This window comes from Mus caroli, unplaced genomic scaffold (genome assembly GCF_978045245.1).
Source record: "Mus caroli unplaced genomic scaffold, Mus_caroli_1 scaffold_1, whole genome shotgun sequence".
NCBI lineage: Eukaryota > Metazoa > Chordata > Mammalia > Rodentia > Muridae > Mus > Mus caroli.
Window position 1 is genome coordinate 61,892,741 of NW_028227256.1, and position 21,539 is coordinate 61,914,279.

General features: G+C 43.7%; 1 protein-coding gene across 1 annotated transcript; it reads right to left on the bottom strand.

The window, feature by feature from the left end:
- Nucleotides 1-14,983: 14,983 nt before the first annotated feature.
- Nucleotides 14,984-16,356, bottom strand: LOC110297846 (gamma-crystallin E). The gene is made up of 2 exons (XM_021166887.2): nucleotides 16,214-16,356; nucleotides 14,984-15,279 (listed from the first exon to the last, which is right to left on the bottom strand). Exons 1-2 carry the CDS (start codon nucleotides 16,334-16,336, stop codon nucleotides 15,007-15,009), a joined length of 396 nt encoding a protein of 131 aa, XP_021022546.2. The 5' UTR covers nucleotides 16,337-16,356; the 3' UTR covers nucleotides 14,984-15,006.
- Nucleotides 16,357-21,539: the final 5,183 nt, after the last annotated feature.

A 21,539-nucleotide genomic window follows, 5' to 3' on the forward strand; every position in this document is an offset into this window, starting at 1 on the left:
AGTCTTCTATTTTAAAAAAAAATTATTTCATCTTATGTGTGTGTTTGTTTTACCTGCATTTATATCTATGTATCACTTGTCTGGTGCCTGCTGATGCAAGATATTCCAACCCAAGCTGCAAGGGACCCAACTCCTCAGAACTGGAGTTAGAGACAGTTGTGAGCCACCCTTCGGGTGCTAGGAGTTGAACCCAGGCTAATCTGCCAACATTAGCTAGTGCTCTTAACCACCGACCCATCTCTCCAGCTCTAACACCTTTCTCTTTGGCCTCTCTTGAGACCAGGGTTGTCCTTCTGTCAGATGTACTGACCCTTAGAGATTTAATGAGGTTACAACTGTTGTGGTATATTTAAGCCTAACCTCTCTTTCTTTTTTTTTTTTTTTTTTTTTTTTTTTTTTACGAACACCTCCAGCCTTCAGATTCTCTCTAGCAACTGTCAGTATTACAATGCCAGATCAGCCAGTAACACATGTGTGACCCTGTGGAGTGCTGTCTTTTTATTTATTTATTTTTTTTGATTTTTAATATTTTTATTACATATTTTCCTCAATTACATTTCCAATGCTATCCCAAAAGTCCCCCATAGCGCCCCCCACTTCCCTACCCACCCATTCCCATTCTTTTGGCCCTGGCATTCCCCTATATTGGGGCATATAAAGTTTGCAAGTCCAATGGGCCTCTCTTTCCATTGATGGCCGACTAGGCCATCTTTCGATACATATGCAGCTAGAGACAAGAGCTCCGGGGTTCTGGTTAGTACATCATGTTGTTCCAACAATAGGGTTGCAGATCCCTTTAGCTCCTTGGGTACTTTCTCTAGCTTCTCCATTGGGAGCCCTGTGATACATCCAATAGCTGACTGTGAACATCCACTCCTGTGTTTGCTAGGCCCCGGCATCGTCTCACAAGAGACAGCTATATTTGGGTCCTTTCAGCAAAATCTTGCTAGTGTATGCAATGGTGTCAGCGTTTAGAAGCTGATTGTGGGATGGATCCCTGGATACGGCAGTCTCTAAATGGTCCATCCTTTCATCACAGCTACGAACTTTGTCTCTGTAACTCCTTCCCTGGGTGTTTTGTTCCCAATTCTAAGAAGGTGCACAGTGTCCACACTTTGGTCTTCATTCTTCTTGAGTTTCATGCGTTTATCAAATTGTATCTTATATCTTGGGTATCCTAAGTTTTGGGCTAATATCCACTTATCAGTGAATACATATTGTGTGAGTTCTTTTGTGATTGTGTTATTTCACTCAAGATGATGCCCTCCAGGTCCATCCATTTGGCTAGGAATTTCATAAATTCATTCTTTTTAATAGCTGAATAGTACTCCATTGTGTAAATGTACCATAATTTCTGTATCCATTCCTCTGTTGAGGGACATCTGGGTTCTTTCCAGCTTCTGGCTATTATAAATAGGGCTGCTATGAACATAGTGGAGCATGTCAACCTATGCATGCTACGATGTAAAAATTCCTTCAGAAGAGATCCAGATGTCTTCTGTGTGAGAAAAGCAGGACTCAAATTTTAAGTGCTAGTCCTTGCCACCCGAGGACAAAATCAAAGTGGAAACATTTTCCCATGAGACCTTCCTGTAGTATTTTGATTCAGATGTCATGAATAGGAACATGGAGCAAAGATTTAGAGTTGCTTTTTAAAAATACAGTTTGCCTACAAAATAGTGTTGTATTTTATGCACCACTTCGCTGGTGCCTGCAGGGGCAAGAAGAGGATATTGCATCTCCTAATTTTCAGTAAATGTTTCTAAAGTGAAAGCAGAAATCGTCTTCTATTTCAGCACAGGTCTGAAATTTGTGCTGTGGTACTGAGCCCCTGCTCCTCATCAGAACATAACATATTCATCACTTTTCAAAAACCACACCTTCAGTAAATCCTACAACAGGTATCTTATCTTGATCATATCTACCTAAGGTGAGCAGTTACTTGAACTACAGAGGTAGCCCGTATCACTAATCCCTTTGCAGCCAAACTCAAAGCACAGCAGCAGCACTGATAGCTGCTTTCCATTTACTGCCAAACAGGCTGAAACTAAAGGATAAACACAGCCCAGTATAAACAGTACTGTCTACACAAGTCCCCATGGAGCAGTAACAAGACAGCCTTCTCTATTACACGTGGATACCTCTAATCTGCAGACCCTGTGAGCTTAAGTCAAACAGGAGCAAATCTGTAAGTCCCTATAAGTTTCCACACATCCTGGGTTGATTTTCTTATAAACCCTTAAGCCCAAGACGTAATTATTACCTTGTGAGGCACAGTGGTTCCAAACCCCAGTACAGGGGTGAAGTAACTATCATTATTGCCACATACAGAATTTATAGCTTGTTACTCATGTGACTAAGGAGTTTATTAACCCTTCATGAACCAGAGAGAAAAGAAGAGAAAGAAAGAATGAAAGAAGGAAGAAGAAAATTCACACACACAGGAAAAACATTCATTCACTCTAGATGAAGCTGAAAAAGAAGTTCCAATAACCTTTATTTTCTGTTCTCAGTATATGTACTGTCTCTAAAAAGTTAACTCATTCATCTATAAGGCAGAACCGTTACAGCTGAATAATTCATTATATGATTTGCTAAATATCATATATACACATTTGCTAAATGTAAAAACATTCCAATAAGTTCATAGTAAGTTTAAGGTAATAATTCACGTCATAAACTGATGGCTTAACAAATAACAGCAGAGGGGCCTGGAGAGAGAGCTCAGTGGTCAAACTATCAAGAGATAGCTTCCAGAGGTCGTGAGTTCAATTCCCAGCAACCATATGGTGGCTCACAACCATTTGTAATGCAATCTGATGCCCTCTTCTGGTGTGTGTGAAGACAGCTACAGTGTACTCATGTAAATAACAAATAAATAAATCTTTAAAAAAAAGGAATAACAGCAGAATTGTTTATATGTTTTTCCATTAAGACTAGTATCTCACTAACATTCACTATCTGTTACTAGACTTCCCCCCTCATTAAGTTCATTATAAGTTTAAAGCAATAATTTTTATGTTACAAGTTAGCATGGTTTGGTTAAGAGACAACTTGTCTGCCTTGTGTTTTATTAGTTTTAAAGTTCTATTTTTTAAGTGATCTGAAGTTACTCATGATGACTTACATACTGGCTGAAGTAATTTACATTTCCATCAGCACTGCAGCAGGGTCCCACAATCTCCTTTCCTCAAAAGCATTTGCTGGTCTTTGTTTTATTGATTTGATTGGTGTAAGGCAGAATCTTTAGCTTTGATTGGTATTTCCTTGTTTGCTATAAACAATGAAACATTTTATATTCTTATTGGTCATTCTAGAGCTGTTTAAGTTTTTTCACTTATGGTTGCATGGTTTATTAATTATTCTCCCCAATACCCTTTGCCATGCTAAGAACCTAAAGCTAGCCACTGAGCTCTATTCTCTTTTTTGGCCACTTTATCCCCCTGATGCTGCCTACAAAGTCTATCTATCAAAGTGTTGAAGTCCAGCAATCAAAAGCCCTCTTTGACTCACCTAATTAACAACCCCAAATCAATGTGGTGTCATTCTAACACAGGGTTTGTCTTTTTACCTTTATAAACTGCTGCTATTTTCTGATGGGTCACATCTGCCTCCTTTCTGTCCAGAGGCAGTCCTTTGTCCCCTTCCAGGAACAAATATCTCTCCTCCATCTTCCTCATTCCCTTTATCTTCTCCCACATCCATCTCCTGTCTTTGTCTTTTACTTCCTGCCCTTTGTCTCTGGGGTCAAATACACATTCTTTGTGCTATGTTACAGAATATTTGAACCTGTTTCTTGTTAGGGTGTGGCTCAGCCTTTATCACACACCTTTTTTTTTAATTTTTAATATTTTTTATTACATATTTTCCTCAATTACATTTCCAATGCTATCCCAAAAGTCCCCCATAGCGCCCCCCACTTCCCTACCCACCCATTCCCATTCTTTTGGCCCTGGCATTCCCCTATATTGGGGCATATAAAGTTTGCAAGTCCAATGGGCCTCTCTTTCCTTTGATGGCCGATATCACACACCTTTAATACCTCTAGCTGGAATATAGACACACCCTTAGTACTCACCTTTAATCCCAAACAGTGAAGATGAAGTTAGTTTGTAGAAGGAAAGTGATGTCTAATTGAGTGGCAGAAAAAAGTGACGAAGAAGAAATGGAAGCTACTTAAGGGAAAGATAGACAGCACAGGAGGAAGAAGGTACAGTATAGGAATACAGCACAGTTGGGAGTGCAGGACAGTAGAGTTGAGAGGGAGAGTAGAGCAGCACAGAGAGGGAGGAGGTAAGAGAGAACAAGCTAGACACAGATAAAGACAGCATGAGCAAAAGAATGAGAAGGAGCCAAGAGTTTAGAAAAGATTGCTAGTTAGTTTGAGGCCAAGCAGAGCAATTTGGAGGCAGCGAGAAAAGCCAGATTGAATCAGTCAGCTGGAAGAAGAGTTTGAGCCGGAAGAGTTGAGTTGAACCAGCCAGCCCAAGTTCAGAAAGAACAAGAAAGGGTGAAGTTATTCAGAAGTAAGTCTCAGAGGCTGAAAATGTTCTTGGCCTAGATTAGATTGTATGGAAGCTAGACGCTTCTGGGATTAGGCCTAAATTAGCAGACAGAGGCACTGAGCCTCCCAGACAACTACAACAGGAGAATATACGGTAGTACTGAGAACTTGGTCCTGGGGTTTTCTATAGTGATCCTTTCACAAAGGACATGTAGAGTCAGCACTCTTCTGCCACCTTTATGTGGGTTCAAGGACTGAACTCAGGTTATTGTGGGGAAACTCTGCTAATTAAGGTGGAAGTCCACCATGACCCAATGGCCTCAAGCTTGGTGCAAAGTGGGAGACTGCCTTATTAGCAGGTTTTCACCTTCTCTGACCTTGTTGGGGGGATCCTAAGCCCCAGCACTTACCTCTACCTGAGGAAAGTCACATAGCATAAAAACCTGGAGTTCTCCATGCTAATGAGGTGACTAGATAGGCCCCAAGTGTTTAGTCAATGAGCTCCCCTTCCTGGACATTCCTTCCCACAAAAGGTATTTAATCCCTGGTTCACCCTGAATAAAGTGTACTCATTCACATTCGCTATCAAATAAAGCAGTTTGACAAGCAAGGACTGTCTCTTCAGCAAGGATAGCTGGGTGGACGGGGTTGGGGCTTTGTCATAAAGAGCAGTGCCTAAATCTTCAGGAGAAGGCCTTCTTCCAGCCCCTCTTTCCTCTCAGCACTCACTAGGAACCAAACCAGTTCCACTCCCAGCGGCATACTAGCAGTGCCTGGATACACAGGAGACTGGGAACCACAGCGAGTTGATTCAGGCTCTACTGCATCCCACCCAGGAAAACACAGACTGAGGACCCCCATTATGGACTGTGTTCTGTCTCCCTTGAGTGGTGTGCTATCGGGCCCTCCGAGCACCCCAGCAGTGAGGCAGGCACCCCAGCAGGTTATCAAGTTTACATGACAAGCTTCTATATTCACTTGCTAGCCCTAGTTTATGATTTCCTAGATTTCATGTTAGTAAGAGCATGTAGCTAAGGAAACAGGCATGTGATAGAGGACAAAAGCCGAGGGATAGATGCATTTGGGGACCATAGATGTGTCTCAGAAAAGGAACAGGACAAATGGCATTGGACACAGAACAGAGGAAACTGGAAGAGAATTAGGGTTTCCCTAGAACTTAAAGTATATCAGCTTTGAGAGTCCATCTTCCAGAAAGACTTCCAGAAAGTTACACTGCTTTGGTATGAACAAAGTTAGACTAGGCGTGATGTATTACTGGATGCTCATTATTATTGAATCCTCTTTTATTTCTTTGATTTAATACACACTAATGAGGAATCATTTGTATCAAGAGGCATGGGCAGTCTGCTCTCTGTGTCCGATGGGCAGGTGAACCTTGAAGACATTTACTCTGCCACAGGTCATGAGAATATTCTTTAAAAGCCAGTCCACAGTGATGCTGTAATGAAATATAATGTGGGAAGGAGGAACCTGTCAGGCCTATGCCAAGGTTTGCTGCTGAGTAATTATGCCATGCAACAGATCTGGTATCAAGGGGATTTATTTGGGGGAAAAGAGAGGAGTGAAGACCTGGAGAAGGGGTAGAAGCAGCAAGTGAGCCTGAAGAGGGGATCACAGAGAAGGACAGAAAAGGAGGGAGAGAGAGAACATGGGCAAGAGAGAGAGAGAGAGAGAGAGTTGGGGTGGCAGGCAGGTCGTTTTATAGGCAGTCCCCCGGTGCACTTGACTGCTGTAAAGTGTAAACTGTAAGCTGTAAGTAGTAGCTAAGAAGATCATAGGTGAATTGTCTAAAGGCAAACAGATGCAACTCTGACTTTTTTGGAGACAAGGTCATACATATGTATTCTGGGTTTACCTTAAACTCTCTGCGTAATAGAGTATGACCTTAAATCCTCCTGTTTCCACCTCCTGGTACTGGGAGTAGTGGGATTGGCATCAGAGTGTGGGTTTTGTGCAGGCTTGAGAAGGAAGCACTTTAGCCCAGACCTACATCCCCAGCATAGCCAGTTTTGAATGGGGTGGGTCCTAAATCTCACTACACATCATGAGCTTCAGAAGAAATCTCTCATCTGAGGTCAACAGAAAAACACTGGTTGCACACCTATTCTGAAAACCAGGCATGTCTTCTGTAGTGACATCACATTGAAAGTTTTCATGTGTCGTTTGAGTTCCTCGAGAAGCTGGCTCTGGAGGCAGAGTTGCTACCTCCCTCATTTAAGATCCGTTGTCTCAACATGTTCCCTAAGGTTCCTTGTCTATGGTTGGGATGCACCCCACCCCCAATTCTGACAGGGAAAGAAATCAATAAAAACAAAAACAAAACAAAAACCCCAAACCCCAGGAGTGAAAACTTGAGAAAGCCTCTGAGAACAGCTAGAGGTTGCAATAATATAAAGGTGCCTGCCGTGGGAAAGAGAAGCCAGAAGTTCAGCTGTGGGAGCTGCCTCGGCATCCCCTGTGAACGGCACATAACAGACTTTCACATACTGCCCTGCTGTGTAAACTCTGTTTACTCCACTGGGAAGACTGCTTCGACCAGCCAAGGAATGCCAAGGGCAAGACGCCCCCACCCGCAGCTGTGCAGCTTGGGGTGCTCAAGGACATTATGCAAATAGCCCCCATTCAGCCAAGGTCTTCTGTCTCTTGAGCAAGCCTGGTGAGAGTGGAGAAATACTGTTGCTTCTCTCCCTGCTTTTAATTCTTATCTATCCAGGATAAAGCTTCACAGAATGCCCACAAAGGGACTGTTGATCAGCCTAGCCCAGAGGCCCCTGGTACTGTTGAGTCTTGAATTTGACCTCACTTCCTCAGCATCCATTCCTGGTAGGTCTCCATATTTTCAGTTGGTTTCTGCTGGCTGTTGTAAGTGTTGGGACCTAGGTGAACTAGTAAGCCTAGATAGAATGTTAAGGCCTAGGTAACAGCTACCAGGTTAGCCTGCCATTATAAGAATGCGTCTGCTGTTACTAGGAAACTTTCTAATACCAATATTGATGCCATATTTTGTTATGTTCTGGGCTCTTGGAAACCAACCATGATAGAAGTCAGTAGAATACTGGGCAGTGGTGGCACATGCCTTTAATCCCAGCACTTGGGAGGCAGAGGCAGGTGGATTTCTGAGTTCGAGGCCAGCCTGGTCTACATAGTGAGTTCCAGGACAGCCAGGACTATACAGAGAAACCCAAAACCAAAAACCAAAACAAACCAAAACAAAAAGTAAAACTGTCTGTAGTTACCCACAATAAGCTTGGACCCGAAGCAACCACCCAATAGCACTTCCTGCACCTAAGATTTTATGACATTTGCCTTTATAAGATGCCTCTGGGATGGACCCCAACATATGAGAGACATCTGCACCCAATATAAGAAACTATTTGGAATAAGACTTCCATTTTGAGTAGTAGTTGAGTAAAGTTTAAGTTCCCAGGACCTCCCTGGGAACTGACATCCTACTTGGCAGAAAGAAACCCGTACTTAGGCAATTGACATCCTGGTTGGCAAGTTAAGACATGAATGATAGACAAGTCCCATCCTGGTAGTCCAATTAGGGCATGAATGTTAAACAAGGCAAATCACCTACTACAGCTGAATACCCTAACCAATGGAAGTGGGATAAGTGTACGGCAAAGATGTGTTCCTAAGGAATAAAATCCCCTATCCCTAAATCCTGATTGGTAAAATAACTTGGCACAGATGTTTGTAGAGTTGGGGCTTAAAAACCCTGTAGGATATTAAGTTGGGGTCATGATTCAGTTCCCAACTCTGGACCACGGCCCTGGTTAACCCAGCCTGAAGCGGATGCTCAGTCACCTATCCCTGTCTGAGATCAGTATGCATGTGGTTTGTAAGGCGATTTCTGACCCCCAACAGCAACCGCCCATTTTGATAACACCTTCTCTGTCTTCTGCTGTTAGTTCTAGTTGGAGTTCTCCCCATCGGGGTCCGTCAGCCATTCTCCTCTGCTCACATATTTTAGGAACCCTCGCTGACTGCCTCAGCTTTTCCAGGTGCTTTTTGCAGGATGTTTGTAAGCCTCCAGGTTAATAATGTTACCTTCCTATTGCTACTTGCCCTTTACCTAGACACCTCACCTGAGAGGACCCTGTGCTCTACTCAGGACTCTCTCTATTGAGAACTCAGGCTGGTTGCTTTAAGGGTGCTCTCTCAGTTCATTGCTGGATAGTTGAGTGCATAGTTTAATCACGTTTGCTGTCTGTCTGTCCATCTCTCACAACTGACTCTTTTACTTTGACTTGTTACGTAGGTAATAAACTCACTCTTTCAAAAAACTGAAGGTGTAGCTTCACTGGTTATTCCCTGGATCACACAGAGCATCTCCATGGCTCAGCTCCATGTAATAAAAAGCAAACAACCTATGCTGCAGTCTCGAGGAGTCACGGACAATGGCATCATAACATGTCAACAATGTCTGCTGAGGCTGTTAGCTGCTTTCATGTTCTCTGGAGTCAAGTCTAGAAAGAAAGACAGAGTCGAAAAATGGATGGGTGGATGGATGGATAGATAGATAGATAGATAGATAGATAGATAGATAGATAGATAGATAGATAGACAGACAACCACTGAAATTGCCTTCTACCTGGGAATCTAAGGGAGAGATCAACAAGGGTGGCTTTAAGGGCAGCATTTCTGTCACCGCTGACTTCCAGAAAGTTGAGTCTAAGAACTTTTGACTGAATGTTGCTACTTCTCCTTTCCTGCCCTGACTGACCCCATGCCACAAAGGAAAGATTAATCCACCCCAAATCTTTCTAAATAAGGTAGGAAAAAAGACCTCCCAAAGTTATTTTCAAATCTAGATTAAATACTAGATCTAGATTCATAAAAATTTGTTTGACTTTTCTTTCTTCAGCATGCCAGAGCTTGATTTAGCTTTGACTAGAACCCAGTCTCAGAGCACAGACCAACTCTTCGCCAAGAACTGACTGATTTGAAGAAAAATCATCCCTGACATATGGCCTGTTGTAGTTTCTTCAAAAAGGTATTACCCTGCTGGGAGCCATGGCCTCAGCCATGGCCTTGTGGAAAATTTCTAGCTTACATAAACAGCCCTGAGAGAACATTCATGGTCATAATAGAAACAATATTTGCGAGTAGAGAGGACACTGTGACCACTGGTTCCAAGAACGGCCACCTGACCTTTGGAGAGCCCCGGACTCTTCCCCTTCTCTTGAAGCCTCCTCTTTCTTTTATTGCCATCCCAGAATAAAGATTTTCAGAGCGTAATCAGTCTAATTGTCTTGCTATCATTCTTTGTTTTTCTTGTCCCTCTCACTCTCTTCCCCCTGCTCTAGGTTCCCACTGATTATCCCTGCAGGTCAGAGCATTACCTGGGGTAGTTTAGCCAGGATAATTTATCTGGGATAATTTTTGTTGGCTTTCTTCTGTTTCGCCTTTAACGGTCAAGTTTGAGTACTTTAACTCTAACATGAGATCTAAAGATTTCACATTATCAAACCACTAACATTTCCTTTATTAGGAATAAAACATCATCTTTCCCACAATAACTTTTTTCTTTTTCCTTAATTTTTCTGAGTAACTATGTAATTCATAGTGTCTCATCTCCCACATTCAACAACATCAGCGTGAATATGTGTAATTCATTACATTAGTAATGGCAAACATGATCTTCTTCTTCTTCTTCTTCTTCTTCTTCTTCTTCTTCTTCTTCTTCTTCTTCTTCTTCTTCTCCTTCTCCTTCTCCTTCTCCTCCTCCTCTCCCTCCTCCTCTTCCTCCTTCTCCTCCTCCTCCTCTCCCTCCTCCTCCTCTTCCTCCTTCTCCTCCTCCTCCTCCTCCTCCTTCTCCTCCTCCTCCCCCCCTCTCAGAATTTCCATGATAACCAAATATCTTAGTCAAACACTTGATAGTCTTGACTGCAGATGGTAAAGATGGAAATTCCCTGGTGACTGGCACTGTGGCCACTTCTGTCCCATGCTGCTGCTGTGCCCAGTCCTCAGCAGCTTCTGCTCCTCCCCGCACAGCCTCCTTTGGCAGCCTGTAACCTGCTCAGCATCTCCTGTGCAGACTTACTCCTGAAACACAATGTGTAGATTCCATTGGCAGTACTTGAAGTTGTGTCAGCCATAAAAACTGTGTAAGAACTTCATTGTGAGGAAACTACCTAGGGTCCCCTAAGACCTGCATTCATTAATGCCACCCAGCAATGGACCTTCAGTGGCAGATTACCTTGCACTAGGGCTGACTTCTTAACACTGTTAAGAGGGAAATAAGCTTTTACACACTCATATTATATTCAGATCATAGCAGTATATAAATAAACTTTCTGGGATGTGAGCCTTAGTAAACTCCATAACTTAGAAATAAATACCATGAGACCTCCAAGCTATTTCATGTACACATGAGGGGAGTGTGGGCATGTGTGTGTTTTACATAGTCTTTTGAAAATTAATGTTTTATTAAAATTCAAAGAGATTTCCATATCATCTGTACAGGCCGGTATCATCAGTCCTAGCTGGCAAATGAATATTAGTGACTATTGTAGATGTTTTAAAACATAAGAACTTCTCAGCAACCGTGGAGCCTCAAGAAGTTCCACACATTTGCTGTCATCAAGATTGTGAGTCTGCAGCAAACATTAGCTAATGCTGCAGAGTAGCTCAGGCAGAGCAGGCATGATCATCTAGCTTGAGCACGAGTTAAAAGGTGTGAAATGCAGATCTGTGGAGATATTGTCAGCAAGCACTGCTGTGACTGGAAGCGGACTGAGCACAGCTCCTGTCTGAGAGCCTCATGCGGTTCAGACTGAGATAGCAGGGCACCTAAACCCTTCCAACTTTCCCACTTGAAAATCTTGGAAAACCACTTACGTCTCTTGAGAAGTGGGGCGGGGGGTTGGGGTTCCATATAAAGGTAAGGTAACAAATTCCCTAGACTCACACAAAAAACATCTGTGAGTGAGGTGATAGCTCAGAGGTGAGCTCAGTGCTCACCTGAACCGAAACCTCTTTGTTATTCCTGGACCTGAGAGTTTCTCATGACAAGGGGTGGTCACTGCTGTGGAAGCCCTGAGCTCTTGGAAAGTTTTTCTATCTTATTTGTTTGTTTGTTTTAGATGGAGTTGTTTTGTTTTGTTTTGTTTTTGAGACACGGTTTCTTTGTGTAGCCCTGGCTGTCCTAGAACTGGCTCTGTAGACCAGGCTGGCCTCGAACTCACAGAGTTCCACCTGCCTCTTCCTCCTGAGTGCTGGGATAAAGGCAGTAGCCACCACTGCCCTGCAATAAATGTAATTTATAGATAAGTAAATAAACAAATAAATAAATGCTAAGTGGATGAGGCTGAGCTTCAAAGGTGGAATCTGGTTGTTCCATGAAGGGCTCAGGGATCCAGATTTTGTGGCACAATTCCAAGGTTTTCTTGAATATATACCAAAGGGTATGAGAATATGGGCTGGGCTTGAGAGCTGCATCAAGACTTCTTGATGCCCTTGACACTGGGAGCAGGATTCTGGAAGAAGATGAGCAGCCCCGGGCAGAAGAACTCAGACCAACCTGCAGAACCAGAGCTTAGGCATAGGACCTTGACTTTTAAAGGTGAGGACCACGGCTTTCAACCAGAAAGGAAGAGCATTGTGCCATGTGCATTGTTTCTGAAAGCGCTTGGGTACATTTGAGGTGTCTCACCATGTGCAGGATAAGGATTTCTGTGTACATGTGTAGATACTGAGAGAGGGACAGAAAAACAAAAGAAGTCAGTCTTAGTCAACAAGATATATGTATGTATTTATGTATATGTATATATATATATATCCATCCATACACACACACACACACACACACACACACACGCGCGCGCGCGCGCGCACACACACACACGCACACACACACACACGCACACACACATACGCACACACACACACACGCACACACACATCTATCACCTACAGTGAGAAGAAAGGAAGACTATAAAAGTAGTTCCAAGAAGCTGGGCAGTGGTGGCTCACGCCTTTAATCCCAGCACTTGGGAGGCAGAGGCAGGCGGATTTCTGAATTCAAGGCCAGCCTGGTCTACAAAGTGAGTTCCAGGACAGCCAGGGCTACACAGAGAAACCCTGTCTTGAAAAGACCAAAAAAAAAAAAAAAAAGTAGTTCCGAGAAACCGTAAGAAAGGTAGAGGTTGGGATTGAAGGTGAACGGAGGAACTATTTGGAGAACATAGGATCTCTTTTCTCAGGAACTCAAAGTTTCGTACATCAGATATGCATCTATAAGATACTGAGAGATGGGGGAGGAGATGCTGAACTGAGCACAACGCAAATGCTGGCTTCTCCATTAGAGAGCCGCCCTCTGCCAATAATAGCCAGGCCTCTCATGGAACACCATGCTCAACAGTTATTTTTAAGTAAAACATATATTTGTTTAATAAAATTAAATTGTTTTCTCTGCATTTGTGATTCTGGAAAGGGCTCTCCGACAATTGCCTTTCTTCTAGTGAGCACTAGGTGGCGGTCTTCTCTATAGTACAGGCTTCCTCAATGAAGGAAGGTAAGGCAGATGCTTGAAAAAGTTAACGTTTAAGGAATTTCCCATCATTTAATTAATCTGTGTCTCATAAAAGGCTTCCAGATTTTCATCTTAAGGATGGGAGGAAGGAAAGAAGAAAGAAAGGAGGGAGGGGGAAGGGACAAAGGGATGGTGTCATTAAACGTGGCTCATTGTGTAAAAGCCTTTACCACAAGCCTGGTGACCTGAGTTCAAGGAAAGAGCCATAGACCATAGCAAAGCCTGCACACAGAGCATGCTCACAGTGACATGTGAGAGGTTAAAATGAGTTCCACTGACAGTGAATGTAATAGGACTTGGGCTCTGAAGTCTTTGTATTCAAAAAAGACTTTCTTCTGATCTGTTAGTGTCTTCTTGATTCTCTTATAATTCCATTGGTTAATTAATGGAAAACACAATTAGGATGGTCTCTGGTCTACCTGTCACTGGTCTTTTCCTTGTTCCACTGAAGCAATGTACCCAGCCAGGCCTTGTTCCTGAAATATGCTTGCAAATCAATAGCTGTTCTGCCTGAGGCTGATGGTTAGAACCCCATGAAAAGGGACCGGTAATCCTTTCTTCACTTTGGTAACAAACCTTGTTTTTCAGGCAGGTTTTATCCATAGTAAGTGATGGGAATTGTCTAAAATGGGTTGGTGCATCTCAGGTACAAGAAAAAAAAGGGGGGTATTCCAAGTAGAGTTAGGGATACCCTAATACCCAATTCCTAAATAGGAAAATAGCACACAAGTCTCTGATTTCATCTTTACCTTATATTCTCTTTAAAATTTAAAGTTTCTTTTATTTTTTTTAAAGATTTACTTTTATTTTGAAATTTCCCTGTGCATGTATGCATGAGAGTCTATGTGTGTGTGTGTGTGTGTGTGTGTGTGTGTGAAGGATCCTGTTCCATTCACTGTCATCTTTCAGTAGATCACAGTATCTAAGATGAAGATGTGAACCCTTTTGGATATGACTCTGAGCTAAGAAACCAGACTTAAGTCTCAGGGCTCTTTAATTTGACAAGCAAAACAGTCAGCTATCAAGGAGTGGATTGTAGGGTCTAAAAATTTTAGTAAGTATCCTGAGAGATTGTGATATAGCCCAACTTCAATTCATTATACTTTGTTAAGCACCGACCTTGGCGCAAATGTTGTATAAGAAGTATTTAGTATACCTGTATACCACAAGTCCAGTGTGCAGGCAGCAGTTACGTTGTGTGTGGCCCCGTTACAAAACAATCATCGCAATCAGATGACAAAATCCATATTTAATCTTCGTCAGGCCGGGATTAATACCACTCACCGTCACAAACTAGAGAACCCGAGGCACAGAAATGCTAAGTGACATCAATCCATCGCCTGAAGCTAGTGACTCCGGTGTTTGTTAGCCAGGGCCACAGCATCTTGTGAAACCTCCGCCTCTCTGGATGAGCCACAGCCCATTTCTGTATCTACAGTGATGTGGTTTCTGGAAACGTGGTTACTTTTTCCTCTAGATTCTCGACTGTCCCGCCCTGTGGCCCCCGTAATGGCCAGGCAGGTCTGGACTGCCTGATGTTCTCCAACTGACTCCTCAATGGTTGCTCCTATTAAGGTCAGCTGTGGGCCTCCAAGGGAACCTTTTTAAGCCCCTCCCCCCTCCCAACGCTTAAACCACCCCAGATAGCAAGCAGTCAATAGGATCTAACTCTTACAGAAGACATGCGCCCACTTCTGCCCCCCCCCCCCCCGCCACCCCCCCCCCCGCGAATCTGTGCTTTTGTCTTAAGTTGCACGTTTTCTTGTCTGCTTTTCCGTTCCCACTCCACCCCTATGTATGAGACCATCCACACCATTTCTGAGTCGCTTTGCTGCGCCCTTCCATCGAGGGTGAAAGGAACAGAGAACTCTGTTATTGCATGAAACACACAGGAAATATTTTATTACTGTCCAGATGGAGAAAATGGTAGAGTAAAAATATTTCAATAGAAATCCATGATTCTCCTCAGAGAGCCCACCCTGGCATTCATGGCGCCCCAGTCGTGGTAGCGCCTGTACTCCCCAGGCCTGAGCAGGTACTGCCGCCCCCGGTAGTTGGGCATCTCATAGAGGACCCAGTAGCCCTCCATCACGTGGAAGGAGTGGAAGTCACTGAAGTGGAAGCGGTCCTGCAGGTGGGAGCAGTCATCTGTGATCTCCACCATTTGGCCTCTGTAGTCCTCTCGCTCATAGATCTTGATCCTGTGAGAACTGGACTGTGCGTCCGGAGAACAGCAGATAAGGGGACGTCAGAAAACCTGAGCTGAGCTGAGCTGAGCTGAGCTTGCCAATCCAGCACGTGCTGCCTGGGGGAGGGGCGCTCCTCAAAACCTACAGTAGGAAGGGATCTCCTAGCAACAGGGAGCAACAGGCTCATGAGGTATCCTCTGATAGACCAGTATTCTGCTCTTTGCAAAGGGCCCACTTGTGTGTGGACAAATTTGATCCTCAGGACAGCTTGTCACACAGAGAGCAGCCCTTATGACAAGATGTTCTTTTAAGAGAAAAGGAAAGGCCAGTGCTTTGAGTCTGTAGAAAGGAGCAGGAGGAAGGGGGGGGGGGGTAGCTAGGTAAAGGAAGAGGAGGAGGGAGGGGGGGGACAGGACAAGGAGGGAGGGAAGGATGGAGGGAGGAAGAGGCAGCAGCTAATATCTGAAGTAGGTTATTAGAGAATCCATGGCATCCAGACTGTTGGGGCTTCCTTTGGGCTACAGTTGATGCCCCAGAGACTTTAGAATTCCACTTTTCCATCCCTTGGCAAGTATTACCACAGCTCAGCTAAACCTATCAGCTCAGCCGGGGGTGACAAGGTCTCATATGAATGAAGTCAAGAAACATGGGTGAACAACCTCAAACCATCAGGCAGCCTCTTGGTATTAAAGCCGCGGCCCAGAGGCTCTGAACTAAAAACCATGTTCAGTTTATTCCCAATAATAGTGAATTGATTTTAGCAAAGTAAATGAAAATGCCCAGCGGAAAACTTTACTTTCAGACATGTTTTTGTGGGAACCTTGGAGAACTTAGTAAGCATAGAGGACACAGAACCAGAGGAAGGTGGCTGCCACTCCTGACTTGAGCCGATCACAGATGTTACTAGCTGGTCAGGATCACATAATTGACTATAGGCAGGAGCCCTATGAAAAGACTCACGTGGGGGATGAGGCGGCAGGAGCGGACAGAGTCACTGAAACCCATCCACTGCTGGTAGTCAGGGTAGTCCCCGCGACGCAGGAAGTACTGGCAGCCTGCGAAGTTGGGCTGTTCATAGAGCATCCAGCAGCCACTGTCCACGCGCACAGAGTTGCAGCGGCTGAAGTAGGGCTGCAGGTTGGAGTGGTCCGTGCTGCACTCATAGTGGCGGCCCTGGAAGCCGCGGTCCTCATAGAAGGTGATCTGAAAGGCAAGGCAAGGCAGGGCTCAGAGGCCTGATGTGGCCTGGACCCCAGGGCAGGTCCCTTCCCAAAATGAGGATGCCCTGGGCTCACCTTCCCCATGGCTGGTGTTGGCAGGTCGGATGGGATGGTGCTGTTGAGTGTGTGGGGCTGGGAGCAGGGTCTATATAGCAGGAGGTCTGCTGCGTTGGCAGGAAAGGCACAAAAGGGGCCCGCGGGGGGACAGGGCATTTTCTCTCTCTCTCTCTTTTCTATATAATGACTGTGGGGGAGGTGTGGGTTATTGTATGTTTTCTCTTAGACTCTCCAGAGCTTTCGAATGGATGACGAATCACTGACCCGGCTAAGAGGGTCACTTGATGCGGCTCCAGCCTTTAAATGAAGCTGATTTCGGAAAAACTGATGTAGAGCAAAGATGCTTAACTCATTAACATTTGCAACGAAATGTTTTAGCTATCTTTTACAGTTTCGAAACAATGCCATAGACTAACAATGCAATATAGTTAACAATCTTGAAAAAGTGAAAGGTGGGGGCGACAGGGGTGAGTGTACCTTCTCCACAGGATGATGAGAGTCCAACAGAGTTCTCCTCTGTCCTGTACTCTGGAGACAGAGGCAGGCAGGAGATTCAAGGACAGAGACAGGCAGGGGAAGGAAGATCTGTGTGAGTTCAAGGCCATGACAGTCTGGTCTCCAAAAATGAGTTCCAGGAAAGGCAGGACTGTTACACGGAGAAATCTTGAAAAAGAAACAACAAAAGAACTTTCTTATAAGTTTTGTGCTGATCAGCTAGGAACTAGAGAACTAATGGGACTAAGTAAATGCTAAAGTTAGACACCTCAGTTCTGTTCCTCGGAGTGTGAGACCACGCCCATCTGCTTGGGCCTCTTCCCCCAAGGCCTCTCTCAGTGCAGGCAAGAGATTTTAAGTTCTGGGGTCACAGGGTGACTCACAGCCCTTTTACACTGGTACGTTTCTATTTGTATTGACTTGGCAGCAAAACATCAGTTTGTTCGAGCTGCCGATAACTGCACGGTAACAACCTGTAAGGAGGACATTTGGAGTCACACAACCTTGTAAAGACGCTGCCTTCAACACCCCTGAGCAAACCCTGATTGTCCTGTAGTGAGTGCACTAGTTAAAGGGGCTGGACCCTCTCCTCCTGTTTCCAAGACTCCCAACAGCAACAGGTACCTCACTCTCTTTAAAGCGAGGCCTCTCAACCTTGGCACAAGGTTGACATTCTAGCTGAAACATTCTGATGCATAGGACTGTCCAGAGAAATGCAACATGCTTCTTAGCTTCCTGTCTCAACCAGCGGATGTCAGCTGACAGCCCCCCCCCCCCCCCCCCTGCTCAGGTAATTGTGATAGCTAAGATTACACCTCCAGCTGCCCCTGAAAATCTCTATCTCCTTCCCCTTGGTTTCCCCAGAGAGAGTTCTCAAAGCCTGTTGCCTGCACTGAGAGAGGCCTGGGGGAAGGACTCTTACCACCTGGGTGACTACTCAAAACTTTTCTCCCTCAGCAAATTTAACTTGATTGAGTCCTAAGCCTAGTCACATCTTTGTCTTTTTAAAAATTATTAATTTGGGATTTATAAATAAGTAGGAGAAACAAAAACAGGGTCTTGTACCCAAACAAGGCACCATTGATGTATATTCTAAATATTTATTTATAATTTTAAAAAGATTTATTGTATGTGTGTAAGCATTTTGCCTGCATGTTTGTACATGCAACACATGCACCCGAAATCCTTATAGTAGTCAGCAAAGTAGTCAGTTGTATTCCCTGAAACTGGAGTCACAAATAGCTCTGAGTCACTGTGCATGTACTGGGAATTGAATCCACAGGAAGAACAGCCCCGGTCCTAACTGCTGCCCATTTCTTTAGTCTTTAAAGTGTAGTTGGTTTGTTTGTTTTTCTAACTGCTGGCTATTTTTCCAGCCCTTGTTGATGTATTTTGCTTGTCTTTCTGAGCCCTGGCTGACCTGGAACTCATTATGTAGACCAGGCTGGCCTCAAATTCAGAGATCTACCTGCCTCTCCCTGGCTCCCAAATGCTGGGATTAAAGGTGTGTGCCACCAGCTGGCTGTTGATGTATATTTTTTAAAAGTTCAATCCTTATTCCTTTAATTTAATAAGTACATCTCTAAAATCTGTCTGAAGGAAATGGTTTAAGGTACATGCAAAAAAGTAGTAGCTGATTTAAAAATTTGATATAAAAGAAATGTCCAAAATAGTATGTTAATTAAGTGAATTATGAAACATCTGTTTGATGAGTTGCTCTGTGATCATCAAAATTATCTCTTACATTTCTGAGAATTTACTTAAGGATATAGAAAATGTTCACCATATGTTAAGGGGGAAAGAGTAAGTCTATTGTGCATAAAACTTGCAAAACACTCTGAAGATAAAAATGAAGAAGTTATAAACATGTGGAAGGGAGTCTTGTGCTTGTGGGTCATAATATTTGATATCATTAAGATGTCACAATTACCCTAAGTAATCTACAGAGTCAAGGCAACTCTGACAAAATCCCAGCATCTTCTACCCAGAAACATAAACATGTTCCCGAGATTCTCCTGACTTCTCAAAGGATCCAAACAGCCAAAATGACTCGGAAAAGAACAAATTTGGAGGGCTCATATTTCCTGATTTTAAAATTCACTACAAAGCTACAGTAATAAAAACAGTGTGGTACCAGTGTAAACCCAGACATGTTGACCAATGGAATAAAGTCAGGATCCTGAAGCGGGGGGGGGGGGGGGGGGGAGGGCTCATATGTGTTTTCAAAATGGCTTTAACAAGAATATTAAAGTCACTCAGCAGAGAAAATACATTAAGCTACGTTGGAGAAGCCAGAAAAGAAAGAACAGGTCTGCTAAGATTTTATTTATTTGTCATGAAATAAAATAAGTGATGCTTGCCTGGTGCTGGGGTGTGGGGAATAGGGAGTTGCTGTTTAGTGAGGGGAGAATTGCAGTCTGGTACGATGGGCATTTCTACCGGCACACAGTGGCGGTATCAAACATTGTGAATGGGTCAGCTATACTTCAAATCACATGAACCAAAATGTTACCCATGCTTGCACGATACCTACTTCCAAAGGAAATAGAACTAAGAGTATCTTATCATTTATTTTTAAAGTTCTCCTTATATGTCAACATTTTGGGTGATGGAAATATTTTACCCCAAAATCAAAACAGAACGGCAGGTGCTTCATTTGAAAACTGCTGTTACTGGGGGCTGGAGAGATGGTTCTGTGGGTAAGCATGCTTTTCACACTACTGTAAGGATCTGCGTTCAGACCCCAGCACCTATGTAATAAGCTGGACATGGCCTCATGGGTAACTGCAAAACTAATGCTGTGTGTAGGAGGAGACAGGATTGCTGCGACTGGTTGGCAGCCTTGCTGAAAACATAAGTAATCCAGGTTCAGCGAGCGAGCCTGCCTCAAAGGCAGGGAGTGATGGAGGAGGATATCAGATGCTCCTCTGGCCTCTACACGTAACCCCTCACACACATGTGCACACACCACAGTCCTCTAGAGTACCCCCTCACACACACGTGCACACACCACACTCACAATCAACAATTTGTTGTATTTCACACCCATGTTTATCATGGAACTACTATGATAGCGCAGGTATGGAATCAGCGTAGTGCCCATTACTGGGCTAATGGCTAAGGAATGTACAGCAGGAAGTTTTATTCAGCCATAAAGAAGAATGACATTATGTCATAGACCAGGAAATGGATGGACTTTGAAATCCTCATGGTAGGTAAAATCAGTCAGACTCAGAGAGACAAATGTTGCATTTTTTTCTTATATGCAGCATCTTGATTTTTTTAAAACAATGTAAAAGCGCAGGGGACTGTTTGCACAGGGAAGGGGACTAGTCAGCGTGGGAGCTTAGCAGCAGAAAGGGTAGAAAGAATGTGTTTGAATGTGATTTAAATGCATCACAATCATGTGTGAAAATGTCATCATGAAGCCAACGACTTTATACAACACAAATAAATAACAGTACAACATGGTTTACTATTCCTGTGCTACAAAAGACTGGCCATCTCTAATTCTTTATTGCTATGACTCCCCAAATAAACATTTTGCATGTAGCATTTCTATTTTTAGAGCCCGTTTCTTAAGCATCCTTGGCGTAAGACTCACTGGATCTAACATTAATTCCCATCTTTTTTCTCCTGCTGTAATGTTGTTGTTACTTTGGTTTTGAGACACTGTCCCTCAGGATGCTTTCCTCCAGTTTCAGCTGCCTTTAGGCTGATAGTGTACCTGTGCCCAACTTCTCTGCTGCTCTTAGGCATTCTTTTTTTAATTATTCATTTTATGTGTATATGTGTCTGAATATGTGTATATACAACATGTGTGTTCAGTGACAGCATAGATCAGAAAAGAGCATTGGATCTTCTGGAACTGGAGTTTCAGAGAGTTGTGACCGCCATGTGGGTGCTGGGATATGAACCCAAGTCCTTTGGAAGGATAGTAAGTGTTTGTTTTTTTTTTTTTTAGGTATTTTCTTCATTTATATATCAAATGCTATCCCAAAATTCCCCCAGATACTCCCCCCCCCCACACTCCCCTACCCACCCACTCCCACTTCTTGGCCCTGGTGTTCCCTTGTACAGAGGCATATAAAGTTTGCAAGACCAAGGGGCCTCTCTTCCCAATGATGGCCGACTAGGCCATCTTCTGATACATATGCAACTAGAGACACGAGCTCCAGGGATACTGGTTAGTTCATATTGTTGTTCTACCTATAGGGTTGCAGACCCCTTTAGCTCTTTGGGTACTTTCTCTAGCTCCTCCATTGGGGGCCCTGTAGCTGACTGTGAGCATCCACTTCTGTGATAGTAAGTGTTCTTAAATGCTGGCCTATGTCTCCAGCAGCTCTCTCACAACACTCTTTATTAGCACAACTAAGAAACTGTGAAAGTGTCAACTGTAGATTCCATCTCAGTTGTCCTCCCCAGTGGTGTGTGAATTTCAAGGATTATAAGAGAACTTAAAAGCATTAAGACTTAAATTTCTTCTGCGTGTTTAATAATATATAAAATAATTA

What these genes read in the sequence shown, in the direction of transcription:
- LOC110297846 (XM_021166887.2), bottom strand. Translation starts at nt 16,336, where the DNA reads ATGCTCTATGAACAGCCCAACTTCGCAGGCTGCCAGTACTTCCTGCGT. An exon ending in CCTGCCGCCTCATCCCCCAC is followed by an intron (nt 15,280 to 16,213) that starts GTGAGTCTTTTC and finishes CCGGACGCACAG; the next exon opens with TCCAGTTCTCACAGGATCAA.